This window comes from Hyla sarda, chromosome 4 (assembly GCF_029499605.1).
Source record: "Hyla sarda isolate aHylSar1 chromosome 4, aHylSar1.hap1, whole genome shotgun sequence".
NCBI classification, from domain to species: domain Eukaryota; kingdom Metazoa; phylum Chordata; class Amphibia; order Anura; family Hylidae; genus Hyla; species Hyla sarda.
Genome location: NC_079192.1, coordinates 68,163,155 through 68,180,989, shown reverse-complemented (window position 1 = coordinate 68,180,989; position 17,835 = coordinate 68,163,155). Strand labels below are relative to the sequence as shown.

Below are 17,835 nucleotides of genomic sequence, written 5' to 3'. Positions count from 1 at the left end.
TAGAGATGAGCGAACTTACAGTAAATTCGATTCGTTACGAACTTCTCGGCTCGGCAGTTGATGACTTATCCTGCGTAAATTAGTTCAGCCTTCAGGTGCTCCGGTGGGCTGGAAAAGGTGGATACAGTCCTAGGAAAGAGTCTCCTAGGACTGTATCCACCTTTTCCAGCCCACGGGAGCACCTGAAAGCTGAACTAATTTACGCAGGATAAGTTGTCAACTGCCGAGCCGAGAAGTTCGTGACGAATCGAATTTACTGTAAGTTCGCTCATCTCTAATTGTTGCCATGGACTCATTCCCTATATACCATAAAGGCTAATATATATTTTTACTGCCTATTTTAATGGAAATGTTAAACATTAGTCATAAAAAGGGAGCAAGGATGTCCCTTTAAATGTCTGCTGCCATAATAGCTTCCGTACCAATAATCCACTCATATAAAATATTCATAGACAGCGAGCTGGGTTAAACAGAAATGCTACTATATGCTTGGAGCGAACATCAACCCTGACGCACAAACATAACACATTGTATATTCAGAGCAAAATCTCGGTGTGCAGCGGGTATGATCCAGGTAGCGGAGGACAATTGGCGTTCATAGGCCCCCCCCCCCCAGTGGCCCCCAGCAGCAGATCGGGTGTCCTCATTTCTGTGCTCCTCGCTGGTTCTGTCCATTGTTAAAATTCACTCATCAGGGGAAGGAAAAGGAAACAAACATCTTCTTGAAAAAGTATGGCACAAAAGTCTCTCTTCATTCATCTCTAACGGTACGTTCACACGGGCGGATTACCTGCGGAATTTCCGCAGCGTATTTGCTGCGGAAAATCTGCAGTGGTTTTAGCTACCATTGACTTCAATGAGTGATCAAAAATCCGCCATAGAGCCAGTTTTGCAGATTTTCCTTCGGACCCATTGAATTCAATGGTAGCAGATTATCTGCAGAAAATACGCAGCGGAAATTCTGCCCGTGTGAATGTACCCTAAAGGCATAAGGCAGTGTTTCCCAACCAGGGTGCCTCCAGCGGTTGCAAAACTACAACTCCCAGCATGCCCGGACAGCCTTTTTATTTTTTTTTGGACTTTAGCGATCCTAAAAAGTTATGGAGATACCTTTTTTTAAATTAAAATTTCGTAGGGTACCATAAAAAAATAATAAAAAAGATACAGTAGTGATGGAAAAAATTGCATCTAACGAAATGTATCTTTTTTATTATGAAATGTTTATTCCTTTTTAAACAGGGATCAATTTATGTGAGTGGGTAAAGCACAAAAAATGTAGCCGACAATAATAAAAATGTATTGTGTGCGTGTTTTTCACTTTTTTTTTAAAACATTTTTTATGTAGTACTACTACTCCCAGCATGGAACACACTGTTCCATGATGGGAGTAGTAGTTACCTGTACTAATTGACAGATCGCCGGGGTCCCTTGCGATCCTCTTGTATAATGTATAGATGCGGCGGCAGCTCTTCTATGGTCCCTGCACTCACGTATATATACACATATTCATATTTCCCGCAGAGCTGTGATTGGGCAGATGGTTCCAGCCAATCACAGCTCTCTGTGAGAAATAGGAATATGTGTATATATACGGCCGTGCAGGGGACCATAGGAGAGCAGCCGCCGCATCCATACATTATACAGGAGCATCACCACGGGTGTCAGAAGTTACACTCGCTGCAATCTGTCTATTAATGCTGGTACTACAGCTCCCAGCATGGAGCAGAGTGTACTCCATGTTGGGAATAGTAGTACTTGTAATTAAGGAAAGATCACTGCGGGTATCACTCCTGACACCCGCTGTGATCCTCCTGTATAATGTATAGATGCAGCGGCCGCTCTCCTCTGGTCCCCTGCACGGCCGTATATATACACATATTCCTATTTCTCACAGAGAGCTGTGATTGGCTGGAATGATCTGGCCAATCACAGCTCTGAGGGAAATATGAATATGTGTATATATACGTCAGTGCAGGGGACCATAGAAGAGCGGCCGCCGCATCTATTCGTTATACAAGAGGATCGCAAGGGACCCCGGCGATCTGTCAATTAGTACAGGTAACTACTACTCCCATCATGGAAGAGAGTGTTCCATGCTGGGAGTAGTAGTACTACATAAAAAATTTAAAAACCGCACACACTACATTTTTATTAGCGTCGGCTACATTTTTAGCGCTTTACCTGCCCACATAAATTGATCCCTGTTTAAAAATTAATAAACATATCATAATAAAAAAAGATACATTTTGTTAGATACAATTTTTCCATCACTACTGTATCTTTTTTATTATTATTTTTTTATGGTACCCTTCACCAGATAGTCACAAACAGGAACACAAGGTACAATATATATATATATATATATATATATATATATATATATATATATATATATATATATATATATATATATATATATATATATATATTCTAAATATTCACGAAATCACGAAGTGCCAATATTCGCGGTAAAAATTTGCATTTTGAGTATTCGCGCTCAACACTGGTCCTAAAGACTGAACACCCAGACCTTGACCGATCACTGGAATGTGTAAGAAGAGATGTGCACAACGGTGCACTTTCCCCCCTGAGATGGTCCTATAGATTGCATTATGAGACAATCACGTCACATTGTACAGAGCAGGGAGAGAACCCATTTAGTATTCACTTCTCCCAGCTCTATCTAGTGATTGGTTGTGGTCTGAACACCAAAACCCGACCCATCAAAACTTTTGATACTTCTCGACTTATCAATGACAACTTATTTTATATATTTTTTTTTAAATGACTGTATATTTAAAAGGGGACTCCGGTGGAAAACTTTATTTATTTATATATTTTATCAACTGGTGCTTGAAAGTTAAACAGATTTGTAAATTACTTCTATTAAAAAATCTTAATCCTTCCAGTACTCATCAGCTGCTGTATGTTCCACAGGAATATCTTTTCTTTTTGAATTTCTTTACAGACTGACCACAGTGCTCTCTGCTGACATCTCTGTCCATTTAAGGAACTGTCCAGAGTAGGAGAAAATCCCCATAAAAAAAACTATCCTGCTCTGGACAGTTCCTGACATGGACAGAGGTGTCAGCAGAGAGACAGAAAGGAACATCTCGACTTCCTGTGGAGCATACAGCAGCTAAGTACTGGAAGGATTAAGATTTTTAATAAAAGTAATTTTCAAATCTGTTTAAACTTTCTGGCACCAGTTGATTTAAAAATGTTTTTTTCCAGTGGAGTACCCCTTTAAGTACATTTTCACTGCATTTGCAACATTCATTAGATGTATAATTCAGTAGGATTTACAACTGTATAGGGTTCATTCACACTGGGGGTTCACAGCTAGTTTCCCGCTGTGAATTTAAACTGCGGCAGATTTCCCGCAGCATAAAAATGCACAGCAGACCACCAAAGTCAATGTACCCTGAGCCCCAGTGGAAAATCTGCAGCAAAGAAAAATGCAGCAGAGGACATGAACTTCAATGGGGGTCTGCGGCTCATGTTCCACTGCAGAAAATCTGCTGAGGCTCAAACTGGCAGGGGGAAGTTTGCTGTAAACCCCCCTGTGTGAACGTTCCCTAGATGGAAATTTGTTGCATTAAAAATGTGGTTTAATTTGTTAACATGTTATAGTACAAAAGGAGCTGGGCAGATTGATATAGGCTTAGGTGTCCAGTGGGAGGTCCTTATCAGTGACTGATAGCTATCTTTGTATACATGCTCATGCAGGAAGGGCTGTAGTAGGACCACCAACTAGACTCCCAACAAGAAGCGATTTGAATCAATGATTTAGGGTATGGTGTAAACGCCAGAAATTCCGTGGAAAGATGTGGAATTCCAGCCAAAGTACGCGGCCCCGGAATTAACCATCTTTCCGCATCTATGCAGAATTTCCGCAAGAATATTCTGTTCATGGAAAAAAAAAAAGTGACAGTAATACACTGCTTAAGTTAAATTTTGCATGATATTCGCGCGATATCCGCATTTAGCGGAGAAAAGGAAGTCCCATTGGCTCTTTCGCATCGGAATTTAAAACATGACTTATGTTTTTGCGCAATGGCGAATGTTGAAGTTTAGCTGCGGAACAGCCGCAGCGAATGTTCTGAAATGTGAATGGGACTGCAGAATGCCACTGAAGTTCAGAAGCCTATAAGCACATGCGGAAATTCCATCATGGGAACATAGCCTTACAAGTATGGAACAACACATCCTTCCTGCCAACGCGTTTTTATCTGCACTGCTGTATGATCAAGTTTCCATGATATTAATAAAGAAATACCTTCTTTCTACCGTATTGGCTGCTGAAGAACGCTAGTTGTGTTAATAGCCTGATACAGGATACAGGATCTTTTTCCCAAAAACTATATCAATCCGCTCAGCTCCTTCCTTTTCAAAAAAATGGGGGGGGGGGGATGTACTAAAACCTGTCCAGAGGAAAAGTTGCTTCTTTCATTTTTGAAAAGGCCTCTAAAAAATAAAAGAAGCGATCTGATTGGTTGCTATGGGCAACTCAGCAACTTTTCTTCTTGACAGGTTTTGATAAATCTCCCCCATGATGTATACAGATTGCACTCAATTTTAACCCCTTCCCCACCCATGACATGCATGTACGTCATGGGTCAGGTGGGCGGACATGACAGGGGCCCGCGTCATGACCGGGAGATGTCCGCTGCTATCAGCAGCAGACATCTGCCAGTAATGACGGACATTTAACTGTTTAAATGCTGTGAGCTATACAGATCACGGCATTTAAACATTATATGATGCTATTTCCTGGTGTCTAATTTCCGAAGTATATGGGTTGCTAGTGAAGCCTTACCTTGTCCTCGGTGTCTTCCCTGGTTCTGTTATTGCTAAGGGCTCCCTTTGGCAGCCATTAGCAATAGAGCACAGATTATAATAGATCAATGGAATGCAACAGTATTACATTGATCTATGTAAGCCATCTGATGATGGCTTATGATAGGCCCTAGAGGGCCAAAAAGTGTGTGTAAAAAAAAGTTAAAAAAATGATTTCAAAAAAATAAAAAAAGATCACTCCCCTAATAAAAATTCAAATCACCCCCCCTTTTTCCATTTTTTTAATAAAACACTGTACAAAAAACAAAAGGAAAAAAAAAACATATTTAGTATCACCACGTGCGTAATTGTCCAAACTATTAAATTATTATGTTTCTGATCCTGCCTAGTGAATGGCCCAAACAAAAAAAATTCTAAAATGCTTAAATTGCTAATTTTTGGTTACATGACGTCCCAAAAAAATTGTAATAAAAAGTGATCAAAAAGCCTGAACTACATAAAAGTGGTACAGTTAAAAACTACAGCTCATTATAGGGGTGAGAACATGGTAATGAACAAAGTTTTTAATTTTTATTTATTTTATTTTTTTCCCTCAAGGTTTAAACCATTAAACAAAAATTATTCAAGCTTGGTATCATTGGAATCGTGCTCTAGAGACAAGAGAACTTACAGTGATTTGATTCGTCACAAACTTCTCGGCTCGGCAGTTGCTGACTTTAGCCTGCATACAATAATTCAGCTTTCAGGTGCTCCGGTGGACTGGAAAAGGTGGATACAGTCCTGGGAGAGAGTCTCCTCCACCAGAGCACCTGAAAGCTGAACTCATTTATGCAGGCTAAAAAGTCAGCAACCGCCGAGCTGAGAAGTTTGTGACGAATCAAATCACTGTAACTTCACTCATCTCTAGTACTGACCCATAGAATAAAGATGGAATGTGAGATTTACCGTATTTTGAACTCTGAAAAAATTACTGCCCTACAAAAATTATGAAATTCCATGCTGGGAGTTGTAGTTTTGCAGAAGCTGGAGAGCCACAGCTTGGAGACCACTGTCCTAGATGACTAGACTGGACATTTTGCCAATCCATATGTGCTCCTCTAATGCACAATAGACTGCCACAGAATTCTATCCTCTCCCATCTAATGTGTGGGACCAGCTCCGGCACAACTATTTTCCTAAAACCTGCCATTCCCAGGCTCCTTGGGGTACATTTTATTGTTTGGTTAGCAAATGCGAAACAACACAGTAACACAAAAGTGGGTGGTATTTGCTTTAAGTGGTCCATTAGAAGGAAAACCCAAATCTTCCATACACAAGCCCTGTGACTGGTTGTATGGTATGGGGAGCGTTCATACTGCAACCAGGGGAAAGAATAAAAAAAAGTTGACACTTATTTGTTCCTAGGATCATCACATTTAGGGATATGAAATAGTTATCATAAGGGGGCGGACATTTTTCGGGAACCTCCGGTTAGTAATCACAATGAAGGTCTCGAGTTACCGCTTACATGGAACATCAAATTGCTCAGAAGACAGATATCCAACTTGTACGGCCCCTTAAGGCCAATGTCACAAAACCGGTTTGTAATGGGAATCCGAGTGATGTGGCCACCAGATATCCCACCAAGCCCAAATCACTTCTTCTGAAACAACCAGAGGCCCCAGCTTTACGAGTCTCAGGTATCACTGAGGTAAATAGTAATAAAATCCTAAATATATCCCCTAAGGCTTCCTTCACATATGGGGAGATTTATCAAAACCTGTGCAGAGGAAGAGTGGTGCAGTTGCCCATAGCAACCAATCAGATTGCTTCTTTCATTTTCCACAGGCCTCTTTAGAGGCCTGTGGAAAATGAAAGAAGCAATCTGATTGGTTGCTATGGGCAACTGCACCACTCTTCCTCTGCACAGGTTTTGATAAATCTCCCCCATAGTGTTCTTTTATAGAGTTATAAAAAAGGGCAAAAAAAAAAAATATATATATATAATTAAGGATTAAAACACAAACCTTCCCGCATTACTTTTTCTAGAAACAGCACCACATCTGTCTATGGGCTGTGTCTGGTACTGCACCTCATTCCCACTCAGCAGCCTATGGTCAGATGTCGGACTGGTTTTTTTTTTGGGGGGGGGGGGGGGGTTTATTTTCTTTTTTTCTAGTCCTTGAATAAAAAGTTGTACTTTTACCTCATGAACCCTTTCGATAGCTCACCATTGACCAGCAGGGAACCAAGATCTGTTCCATACCAACAATAGACAGAAAAGACCGAAAGGAAACTCCTATACCCTTTGTGTATGAACAGAGATCTAAGGGTTTAAATGACCCAACAGGCAGGACCTTCCTCAAGTCCAGAAGGCTTTGAAGGAGGTCAGAGGAAAAGGACCCCTCCAGACAATGGTAGACATAGCGCAGAACTCTATAAACTCAAGGTATAGATTCAACAAAGAGTGACCTTTGGCTCAACTCATTTTACAATGGAACGCCAAGGAGTTCAATGACAAATTCAGCACCGATATGTCTAGATCTGAGAGCGAAGAGACGATACGCTACAAGTCATGAAGAAATGTATATCCATCCATATATCATATGATCCTTATCCCAGGTCTATCCTCTCCAAAAAATGTACTCCATCCATATACAAGAAGAGGGTGTACCGCCAAGGGCGATGTTTTCACTCAGCACCTGGGTTATCACCAGTTGATGGAGTTTATTTGTGGTGGACTCTCCCATATAATTAATCCCGGATTAAACCCTGTAGAATAAACACTGGAGTCGGCTGAAGGAGAGAAGGGAGAGGACTGTGCAAAGTGTCTTATGGGTAAACAAGAGGTCTGAAAGGATCTGTGTATGGAGATGACTATCAGACCAATTAAACTTTATCACCACTTACAATAAACATTGTTCCAAAACCCCATACAGACAATACCTGCCATTATTCCACTACAGCAATAAGCTTCTAGGGTGTGGTTTCCCCATTATACCTGCCGATTGTGAAGATGCAAGATAAAGACTTTCATTAAAGTGCTTGGACGTAAGCTTTGGAAAGTGGAGATCGAACAAGGACTTCTGCTGCACAGCAAAGCATGGTGGTTTAAAGGGGTATTCCAGGAAAAACCTTTTTTATATATATATATATATATATATATATATATATATATATATATATATATATATATATATATATATATAATCTATCTCAACTGGCTCCAGAAAGTTAAACAGATTTGTAAATTACTTCTATTAAAAAATCTTAATCCTTTCAATAATTATCACATGCTAAAGTTGAGTTGTTGTTTTCTGTCTGGCAACAGTGCTCTCTGCTGACATCTCTGCTTGCCTCAGGAACTGCACAGAGTAGAAGAGGTTTTCTATGGGGATTTGCTTCTAAACTGGGCGGTTCCCGAGACGCGTGTCATCAGAGAGCACTTAGAAAGAAAAGAACAACTCAATTTCAGCAGCTCATACGTACTGAAAGGATTACTTCTATAAAAAAAAATCTTAATCCTTCCAGTACTTATTAGCTGCTGTATAAAGCAGAGAAACTTGTGAATTTCTTTTGTCTCACAACAGTGCTCTCTGCTGACACCTCTGTCCATGTCAGGAACTGTCCAGATTAGAATAATAGTGCCCCTGTAGCATAGTCAAATAAAAATTCCTGGAATACCCCTTTAACTTTCTTGCACCAGTTTATTTGAAAACATTTTTTTTCCCCACTGGAGTTCCCCTTTAACAATGAACAGTTCCATCCCCTTACAGTTGTAAATTGCAGACCAACCTGAATGTAATGCTCAGCAGGAAGCAAGCTGGTCAGATGTAAGTGCCAGCAAACACATCAGCTGTGATCCCCCCCAGTGCAGGCAGAAAACCAACATCCTCAATAAGTGCACATCTCATGCCAGTAAGGAATCTGACACAAGGGCTGCAAGAGTGACGTCAACCCTGCAGATGTAAGAGGGACAATACAGCCAGCAGGTGACGGACGCACGCCCGGTTATCCAGCATCCGTTCTGTCATCAGAGGCCATATGTGACCTATACATCATTCATCACAGTGCTGGACTGCAGCGTCATGACACCCCTGAAGACAACGGAGCCTCCATAGAAATGTAGCAGAGAAATTGCAGAGGAGTAATTAATAAAATAAATGTATTATTATTATGGTATTCCGGTGGAAAACTGGTGCCTGAAAGTTAAACAGATTTGTAAATTACCTCTATTAAAAAATCTTAATCCTTCCAGTACTTATTAGCTGCTGAATGCTACCGAAGAAATTATTTTGTTTTTGGAACACAGAGCTCTCTGCTGACATCACGAGCACAGTGCTCTCTGCTGACATCTCTGTCCATTTTAAGAACTGTCCAGAGTAGGAGAAAATCCCCATAGCAAACATATGCTGCCCTGGTCAGTTCCTAAAATGGACAGAGATGTCAGCAGAGAGCGCTGTGGTCATGATGTCAGCAGAGAGCTCTGTGTGTAGTATTCAATAGCTAATAAGTACTGGAAGGATTAAGATTTTTTAATAGAGGTAATTTACAAATCTGTTTAACTTTCTGGCACCAGTTGATTGAAAGTTTTCCACCAGAGTACCCCTTTAATGTCTATCAAAGTCAGACTCATAGTAAGCCAAATGGCTTCTACATTCTACAGCAGTGTCCGCCAACCATTGACTTTTGCAAAACTACAACTACCAGCATGCCAGGATAGAAAGAAGGGGGGGGGGGGGGGTAAAAGAGAATTGGTGGGGGTCCAGGCAGTCTCAAACCCCCAATGATTAGAAAGGGATAGCAACCCTATTGTGAGAAAATCCTGGCACAGCAATGCCTTGTGAAAGCGGCCTTAAAGGCATACTCCGGTAAAAACAAAGTTTCCGGTTCATTATGGAGTTTAAATTCAGGCTCCATAATGAAGATTTGTTTTCGCCTTCCTGTTTCCTAAGTAGGGGGTTGCTGAAAGCCAGTGGATTGAGTGATGCCCTAGGTTTTCCTGTAACCCAGTGTTTCCCAAACAGCGTGCCCCTGGCTGATGCAAAACTACAACTCCCAGCATGCACGGACAGCCTTTGGCTGTCCGGGCATGCTGGGAGTTGTAGTTTTGCAACAGCTGGAGGCACACTGCTTGGGAAAAACTGAAAAGAGACGTTATACCCCTTTGCGTTACACTAAATGACAACGTCAGCTCTGCTAAATCTGCAAAGTCATTTTGACTAGTTAGCCATTTACGGTCCTATAAGGATTGTGTATATGTAAAGAAAAGAAAAACGCGCTAGAAATATCGTAACCGATGCCCACGTCATCAATAAATGCGAATGCCCTGCTCCTCTTGTCCATCTTACCACAGCAAAACACTTTTTTTTTGTTTTGTTTTTAATCAACTGGTGACAAAAAGTTAAACAGATTTGTAAATTACTTCTATTTAAACAATCTTTATCCTTCCAGTACTTATCAGCTGCTACATGCTCCAGAGGAAGTTGTGTAGTTCTTTGCTGTCTGACCACAGTGCTCTCTGCTGACACCTCTGTCCGTGTCAAGAACTGTCCAGAGTAGGAGACAGTTCCTGACACTGACAGAGGTGTCAGCAGAGAGCACTGTGGTCAGACAAAAGAATAACTCAACTTCCTCTGGAGCATACAGCAGCTGATAAGTCCTGGAAGAATAAAATGTTTTAATAGAAGTAATTTACAAATCTGTTTAACTTTCTTTCACCAGTTGATTTAACAAAAAAAAAAAAAAAAAAATTCCACCCGAGTATCTTAATTATACTGAGCAATTTACAAACATACATAGATCCACTAAGAATTTGCACTTAAAGGGGTTGTCCAGCATTTTCTTTCTATGTTAGGATAGAGGATAAGTGTCTGATAGGGGAGGCTTGACTGCTGCGATCCCCTGCACAGCACCCCAGCTGTACTGGTGCATGGAGCGGGGGTTGACTTGCCCCCTCCATGCATATCTATGGGAGAGCTGGAGATACATGAGCTCTGTACTTGTGTATCTCTGCCACTCCCATAGAGATGCCTGGAGGGGGCATGCACGAGTAGAGCTGGGGTGCGGTGCAGGAGATTGCGGGGTACTTGCAGCTGTTGGACCACCTGCTAGCAAACACTTATCACCTATCCTTTGGAAACAAAAGTATAATGCTGGATTACCTCCTTTACTTCAAAGGCTATGTTCACATGGTGAAATATCTGTAGGAATATTCCACACAGACATTCTGCTGCAGCAGAGTCCGATTGATTTCATTGAGATTCTGCTGCACTGTGCACACAGCAGATGTTTCTGCTGAGGAAATCCCGACTCCTCAGAAAAATAAGACTTGCCATCTAAGAGACTGCACATTTTTGAGTGGTCCTAGCACCTGCTGGATTTAAATGTGCGGAACGTCAGCCCGTGTTTTCCAGGCAGACATTCTGAAAATTTTTGCCCAAATGAACCCGGCCTAAGAACTATCACCCTTTACATTTTTCCATCCACAGACCCATGTGCAGGCTTGTTTTTTGCACAGTCAATTTAAAAAGGAACACTCAGCTGATCGCAGGGGGCGGATCCGTGACGTCACGATCCCCAGCTCCTGTATTGCCGGTCATCAGCCACGGAGCAATCTGCGCTCCATACAGCTCATGAACGGAGGTGCTACAGGAGAGATCGCGGGGGTCCCGCCGCTGGGGATAAGAAGAAAAAAAAAAGACCACTTAAAAATCCCATTGCTGTGAATAGGATTCCGCTGCACAGTACGGAATTTCAGTGACAGACCTTCTGCCGCCATATGAATCAGCTCTCATTCTTTCGGCAGAATCCGTGCAGAATACATTGCAGTCTATGGGAACGGCACTGTCCGCGTGGTCCTATCACCTACATTTAGTCAACGTCCGGCAACCTCGGAATCTCCAGACAGAATTTTTCCCAACATACACAGGACCAGGAAGATGAGATACAAGGAGCTGTTTGTCTGGTTTCCTGCACTGTAGAACCACTTTGGAAGTCCCCGTGCTAGCTGGTGGCAAGTCGGGGACAATGTGGTTGCCAATAATTTTTTTCCTCATTGCAACCCCCCCTCCCCCATTTTGTTAAATTATATATGCAGTGGGCCCTCAAGTTACAATATTAATTGGTTCCGGGACGACCATTGTATGTTGAAACCATTGTATGTTGAGACCAGAACTCTATGGAAACCTGGTAATTGGTTCTAAAGGCACCAAAAGGTCATCCAAAAATAGGAAAAAGTGAGAATTGAAGAAAAAGTCCTTACATATAAAAGTAAGAAAGATCTGCTGGGAGCTGTAATCACTGTTTTCCAAGTAGGGACCCTCCAGCTGTTGCAAAACTACAACTCCCAGCATGCCCGGACAGCCAAAGGCACAATGTCCTGAAAAAAAGTAATGGAGTCGCCCTCACCTGGTGTCCAAAGGAGCAGCTAACCCTGGTACAGGTAAAGTGTACAGAACATGTAATACCTCCCTGTACTGTAGGGGGCGCTACCAGACACCAGTCAGTGCATACACTTCAGTAATACAGGGGTTTTACCAGTGAATGCCCATTCTGATTGGTCGGTTCTTCCAGCCATTGACAGGTATCACAGATCTGGACTGTCTGTGCATTGTATGTTGAGTCTGGTTTCAACTTACGATGGTCCAGAAAAGACCATTGTACGTTGAAACTATTGTATGTTGAGGCCATTGTAAGTTGAGGGATCACTGTATTATATATAGCACACGAAGACGCAGCAGCACTCCGGAGTAGTGATCAATAGTGGCTTTATTATCAACAAAAATGTAACCGCGACATTTCGGCCACCTCACATGGCCATCATGGGGCTTGATGATGGCCACGTGAGGTGGCCGAAATGTCGCTGTTACATCTTTGGTGATAATAAAGCCACTACTGATCACTACTCTGGAGTGCTGCTGAGTCTTCATGTACTGTATCCAGAGGGGCTTGTGACCAGAGCCTAACCACAGCCTGCACCCACCTATTTAACGCTTGAGTGCTGCTCCACCTGCTAGATGTGTGTGTGTATATATGTATATGTTGGGAGTTATAATTTTGCAACAGCTGGAGGCACACTGGCTGGGGAACACTGGTCCAGACTGCCTGCTAATAGCTAATCCATTCTGCATATCCTTATCTCAAGTTACCGTTTCCAATGGCGTCAGAAGAGATGAAATTTACCAGCGCCCACAGTGCAGCAACAATACGATCACCACCTCACCAAACAGCCCCCCATATCTCAGCTTCCTGGAGCCCGGGGAGACTGGCATGGCATTACATACACCTATAAATGCAATCTTAAATGCCACGTTGCCATAGGCAGTATAGATCCGCACTTCCTGCCGTACAGCAAGGTTACAGCACCGGATCAATATGGGAGTCTTCCATCCATCGATCCAGAGAATAATATATCCTGGATACTAATGTAGAGAGGGAGACGTCACTGGGCACACTTCTATGAATGAACGCCTCTGATTAGGACATTTTATTTTCATCTCTTCTATGAAAAAGCAAATCCCATTGAAAAAAACCACAGTAAATCTCTCCCAGTCTGATGTAGCTGATAATAGGTTACAATAGACTGCAAAACCTATGTAGAAAACAAAAATTAATAATTTGGCATTTTCTCATTTTTGGCAGATCTTATTTTAGAATTTTTTATAAACAAAATGTATATATTTTTTTAATAAATTTTTGTATAAAATTATATAAAAAAAAAAAAAAAAACACAAATACGCAAGCTCCTTTATAAAACTATACCAGAAAAATGTGCCCCCTTTTGGGTTAAGTGTGCATAAACTGCGCCTGCTCGGAGATGGGGTACAGATGTTCCTAGATTTGCTACTATTTAAAAAAAAAAAAATGTGCAAATGATAAATCTGACTTAAAAACATCCAAATTAGAATGGCAAACTGGGTGAAAAAAAACTAAGCAAAACCCCCACATACACGCTAGCACAAATAAATGGTATATTTCGGGCACGCTGAAAACTAAGTATAATCTCCTCTTTCTGTGCCAAATATAAGCAAAATCAGCTTGAAAAATCTCCCCCTATAGACTCTTGCCTGTAAAAAAACTGTACTAGAGGAAAGCATAACTATAAATATTTTTATTATTATTATCTTTATTCCATGTGTGGTTATTATGGTTCTGAATCTTTCAAGATACATATTGGGGCCTATTCCCTGAATCTGATACCAATCGAATCCCAATTCAGAAGTGCCATGATTGCCGATGCAAAGTATGTACAGAGACACCTGTCAAAAACAGGAGTCCCTGCTCTTGTAAAGTACACTGAGCAGAAGGGTCATGTGCAGATCCTCCAGCTCAGTGAATGTAGAAGCGTATGCACACAGCATCACCACTCGCCTCTGGGCTGAAAAAATTCTGAAACGAATCACAGAACGTACCGATTCTGATAAATCAAAATTTTTTGTGAAATTCAGGAGCAAATCTGACGTTCGCCATCTTGCCTCTCTTATCTTTAGTGCTGAGAATACACTTTTTCCTGTATCTTTCTCTCATCTCAATGGGCAACCACAATAGGGACTGGGGCCTAAGTATGGTATAAAAATCACTAAATTCAGAAAAGGAAGATTTTCGAAAAGCCTAATTCTACTTAAGACCTGAAAGGTCAGGTGTAATTGGGGGATGGTTCCAGGAAGCGGAGATTCAGGGAGCTTTTGGCTGAGAAAGCTGGAGGTTACCAGCGATTTTCTTTCCTTCTAGAATAGGATAAATGAAGACCGGGAAATTGTTGTAGGCTGTAATACGAATAATTCGGATAGCAGTTCCACATCACCACCTCTGCACTACTCTAAGCATTAGGCCTGTGCTGGCAGCAGAAAGTCACTTCCCTTCCGCAGCCTTACTGTGAATCTATACAGATGGGCGAGGAGGATACAGCATATGGAAGCGTATACGGAAAAACAATTAACTGCTGCCTGCAACCCCGCTCTATAGATATCCGAGGCAAATGACGGATTATTCAGAGGATATTTTATACCGAGTAGGATGGAAAGAGAGGGTGAGCAATCGCTGCACCAGGTGGCCCCATGCCGGCTCCTACATCCATGAGGTAATCTAATGGGAGAGGAGCAATCTGCCTGACACAACCAGTTCTATTGACCAGTCAGAGCAATGGCCGGCCAGTGTAATTTGATGATAATTCACCAATGCAGTCATCCCATCTGGAAAATTAGTTACACGATATGTCATTGAAATCAGATTACCAGCAGCGCCAATGCCCCCCCCCCCCCCCCAGCTGCTGGCCTAACAAGAGGAGGCCTAAAGCCTGCGGTAGTCCCTGTCCAGTATCCATATCAAATCTCCCTCATCTGCTCCCTTCTACGCCAAAGTCCACCGCCAGCACCACACAGATGAAACCGTAGGAGTTCTTCACAATGCCAATCTCTCATCGGCCTCTTCTCCGCCATAACAAGGCACGGCGCTGCCAGCGTAGTAGAGGTATTATGGGGCAGATTAAGAGTCAGCAGCTCAGGTTGGAGCTTGTTGGGAGGAATTATCAAAAGCCCCCGAGGCAAATAGTCTTTCCCGCAACTGGCACAATTACAGTGCCCCTATGCCAAGCCACAATAGGCCAACTATCCTCAGTTATGGGTCAGATCTTGCCGATACACACACATAACCTCCCCTTAGACACACGTGCAAGCCTCCCCCCCTCCATGCACTAATCCCCTCCCCCCCCCCCTTTTACACTATATACAAACCTCTCCCCTCCTCTTTATACTGTCCAGACTTCTGCTAGTCAGCAAGAAATCCCAACCCCCAACACAGTGCACAACTCAACACAAGTGTGCAGCACAATACAGGCACACCATTGGGGATGCTGCCAAGCCTTTCGCACCATAAGGCACACATTATAGCAGTAATTCCCAACCAAAGGTGCCTCCGGCTGTTGCAAAACTACAACTCCCAGCATGCCTGGACAGCTTTGCCACAGCTGGAGGCACCCTGGTTGGGAAACCCTGCATTATAGAATGTTATAACAGGGGAACAATAGTGAACACAAGTGTGCAGCACAATACAGACACACCATTGTAGATGCTGCCAAGCCTTTCACACCATAAAGGCACACATTATAGCAGTAATTCCCAACCAGGGTGCCTCCAGCTGTTGCAAAACTACAACTCCCAGCATGCCCGGACAGCCGAAGGCTGTCCGGGCATGCTGGGAGTTGTAGTTTTGCAACAGCTGGAGGCACCCTGGTTGGGAAACACTACATTATAGAATGTTATAAAATGTTATAAACAGGGGAACAATAGTGAACAACAAACACACCATATATACACACAGTTGTATGTATAGTGTGCAGCAGAACAGACACTTCAGCAAGAATACACAACTGGGCAACAAAACAACCCAAAGGTTACAAAGTATTGAATCAATACATAAACAATAAATATTGACACAATTGTAGCAAGAGTTCAGTGCAACACATAAATACAACACTGTGCAGAGTGCCAGAGAGACCCACAAGTGTATGGACAGAGCCATACACATATAGGCATGGTGCCACATATCTTGTATACCCAGTGTGCCACATATCTTGTATACCCAGTGTGCCACATATCTTGTATACCCAGTGTGCGACATATATTTGTATACCCAGTGTGCCACATATCTTGTATACCCAGTGTGCCACATATCTTGTATACCCAGTGTGCCACATATCTTGTATACCCAGTGTGCCACATATATTTGTATACCCAGTGTGCCACATATCTTGTATACCCAGTGTGCCACATATATTTGTATACCCAGTGTGCACATATGTTGTATACCCAGTGTGCCACATATATTTGTATACCCTGTGTGCACATATGTTGTATACCCAGTGTGCACATATATTTGTATACCCAGTGTGCCACATATATTTGTATACCCAGTGTGCACATATATTTGTATACCCAGTGTGCACATATGTTGTATACCCAGTGTGCCACATATATTTGTATACCCTGTGTGCACATATGTTGTATACCCAGTGTGCACATATGTTGAATACCCAGTGTGCACATATATTTGTATACCCAGTGTGCCACATATATTTGTATACCCAGTGTGCACATATATTTGTATACCCAGTGTGCCACATAAGCTGTATACCAAGTGTGCACATATGTTGTATACACAGTGTGCCACATATGTTGTATACCCAGTGTGCCACATATGTTGTATACCCAGTGTGCCACATATGTTGTATACCCAGTGTGCACATATATTTGTATACCCAGTGTGCACATATATTTGTATACCCAGTGTGCCACATAAGCTGTATACCAAGTGTGCACATATGTTGTATACACAGTGTGCACATATGTTGTATACCCAGTGTGCCACATATATTGTATACCCAGTGTGCCACATATGCTGTATACCCAGTGTGCCACATATGTTGTATACCCAGTGTGCCACATATCTTGTATACCCAGTGCTTGGCTCACCTGCTCCCAGGGAACCCACAGATATCTTTCCGATCTACTTGTCCCAGTAATATCCGGTGCAGGGTGCACTCCTGGTGCTGGATCTCCTCCACTGGGCACACAATCTGCACAGTCCCAGATGCCCACAGATCAGTCACAATGCCCCCAGGTGTCCTGCACTGAGATATCAGCTCCTCTTGCACTGCATCCCACTGCCCTGTCCCGATCTCCTGCACTGGATGCACTAGACTCCAACCTCCTCCTCCTCAAGCTCTTCCCATCCTTCAATTGCTTTCTCCTTAATCCCTGCCCATTTTGTTCTGACGTCAAGGTGGGGGGATGGGGCATCCTGGAGCTCGATCTGCTTTACTAGACTTTATATATACATATATATAATGGTTCTATTGTGCTGCAGGATGCAGAGCAGGCACAGGGGTCAGTGATCTGCTCAAGCCCCCAGGCTGCCCCCTTAGATGTCTGTGCCCAGCTCTCAGCAAGGACAGTGCCAGTTTTAGCAGTTTTGTTCCCAATTTTTTTCTTTTTACCATCTGAAGTTAGATAATTTGTAAGAAAGCCAATAGACCAGTGGTCTCCAAACTGTGGACCT

The 17,835-nt window shown here is 42.5% G+C and overlaps 1 protein-coding gene across 4 annotated transcripts in view; it reads right to left on the bottom strand.

Moving 5' to 3' along the window:
* Nucleotides 1–17,835, bottom strand: part of SEMA4C (semaphorin 4C) — a 96,545-nt gene that overhangs the window by 21,623 nt on the left and 57,087 nt on the right. Inside the window, exon 1 of one of the 4 annotated variants that reach the window (XM_056571337.1) lies at nt 17,250–17,479. The exons of 1 other annotated variant lie outside the window; for it this stretch is intronic. Coding sequence is in view for 1 of the 3 variants with exons in the window: in XM_056571335.1 (XP_056427310.1) it covers nt 14,789–14,857 (69 nt within the window). In the remaining 2 variants the exon portion in view is untranslated. Of the gene's footprint in view, nt 1–6,559; nt 6,587–14,788; nt 15,011–17,249; nt 17,480–17,835 lie in introns of those variants that run through there. 2 more of the 4 variants (XM_056571335.1, XM_056571339.1) reach the window with 2 other exon arrangements.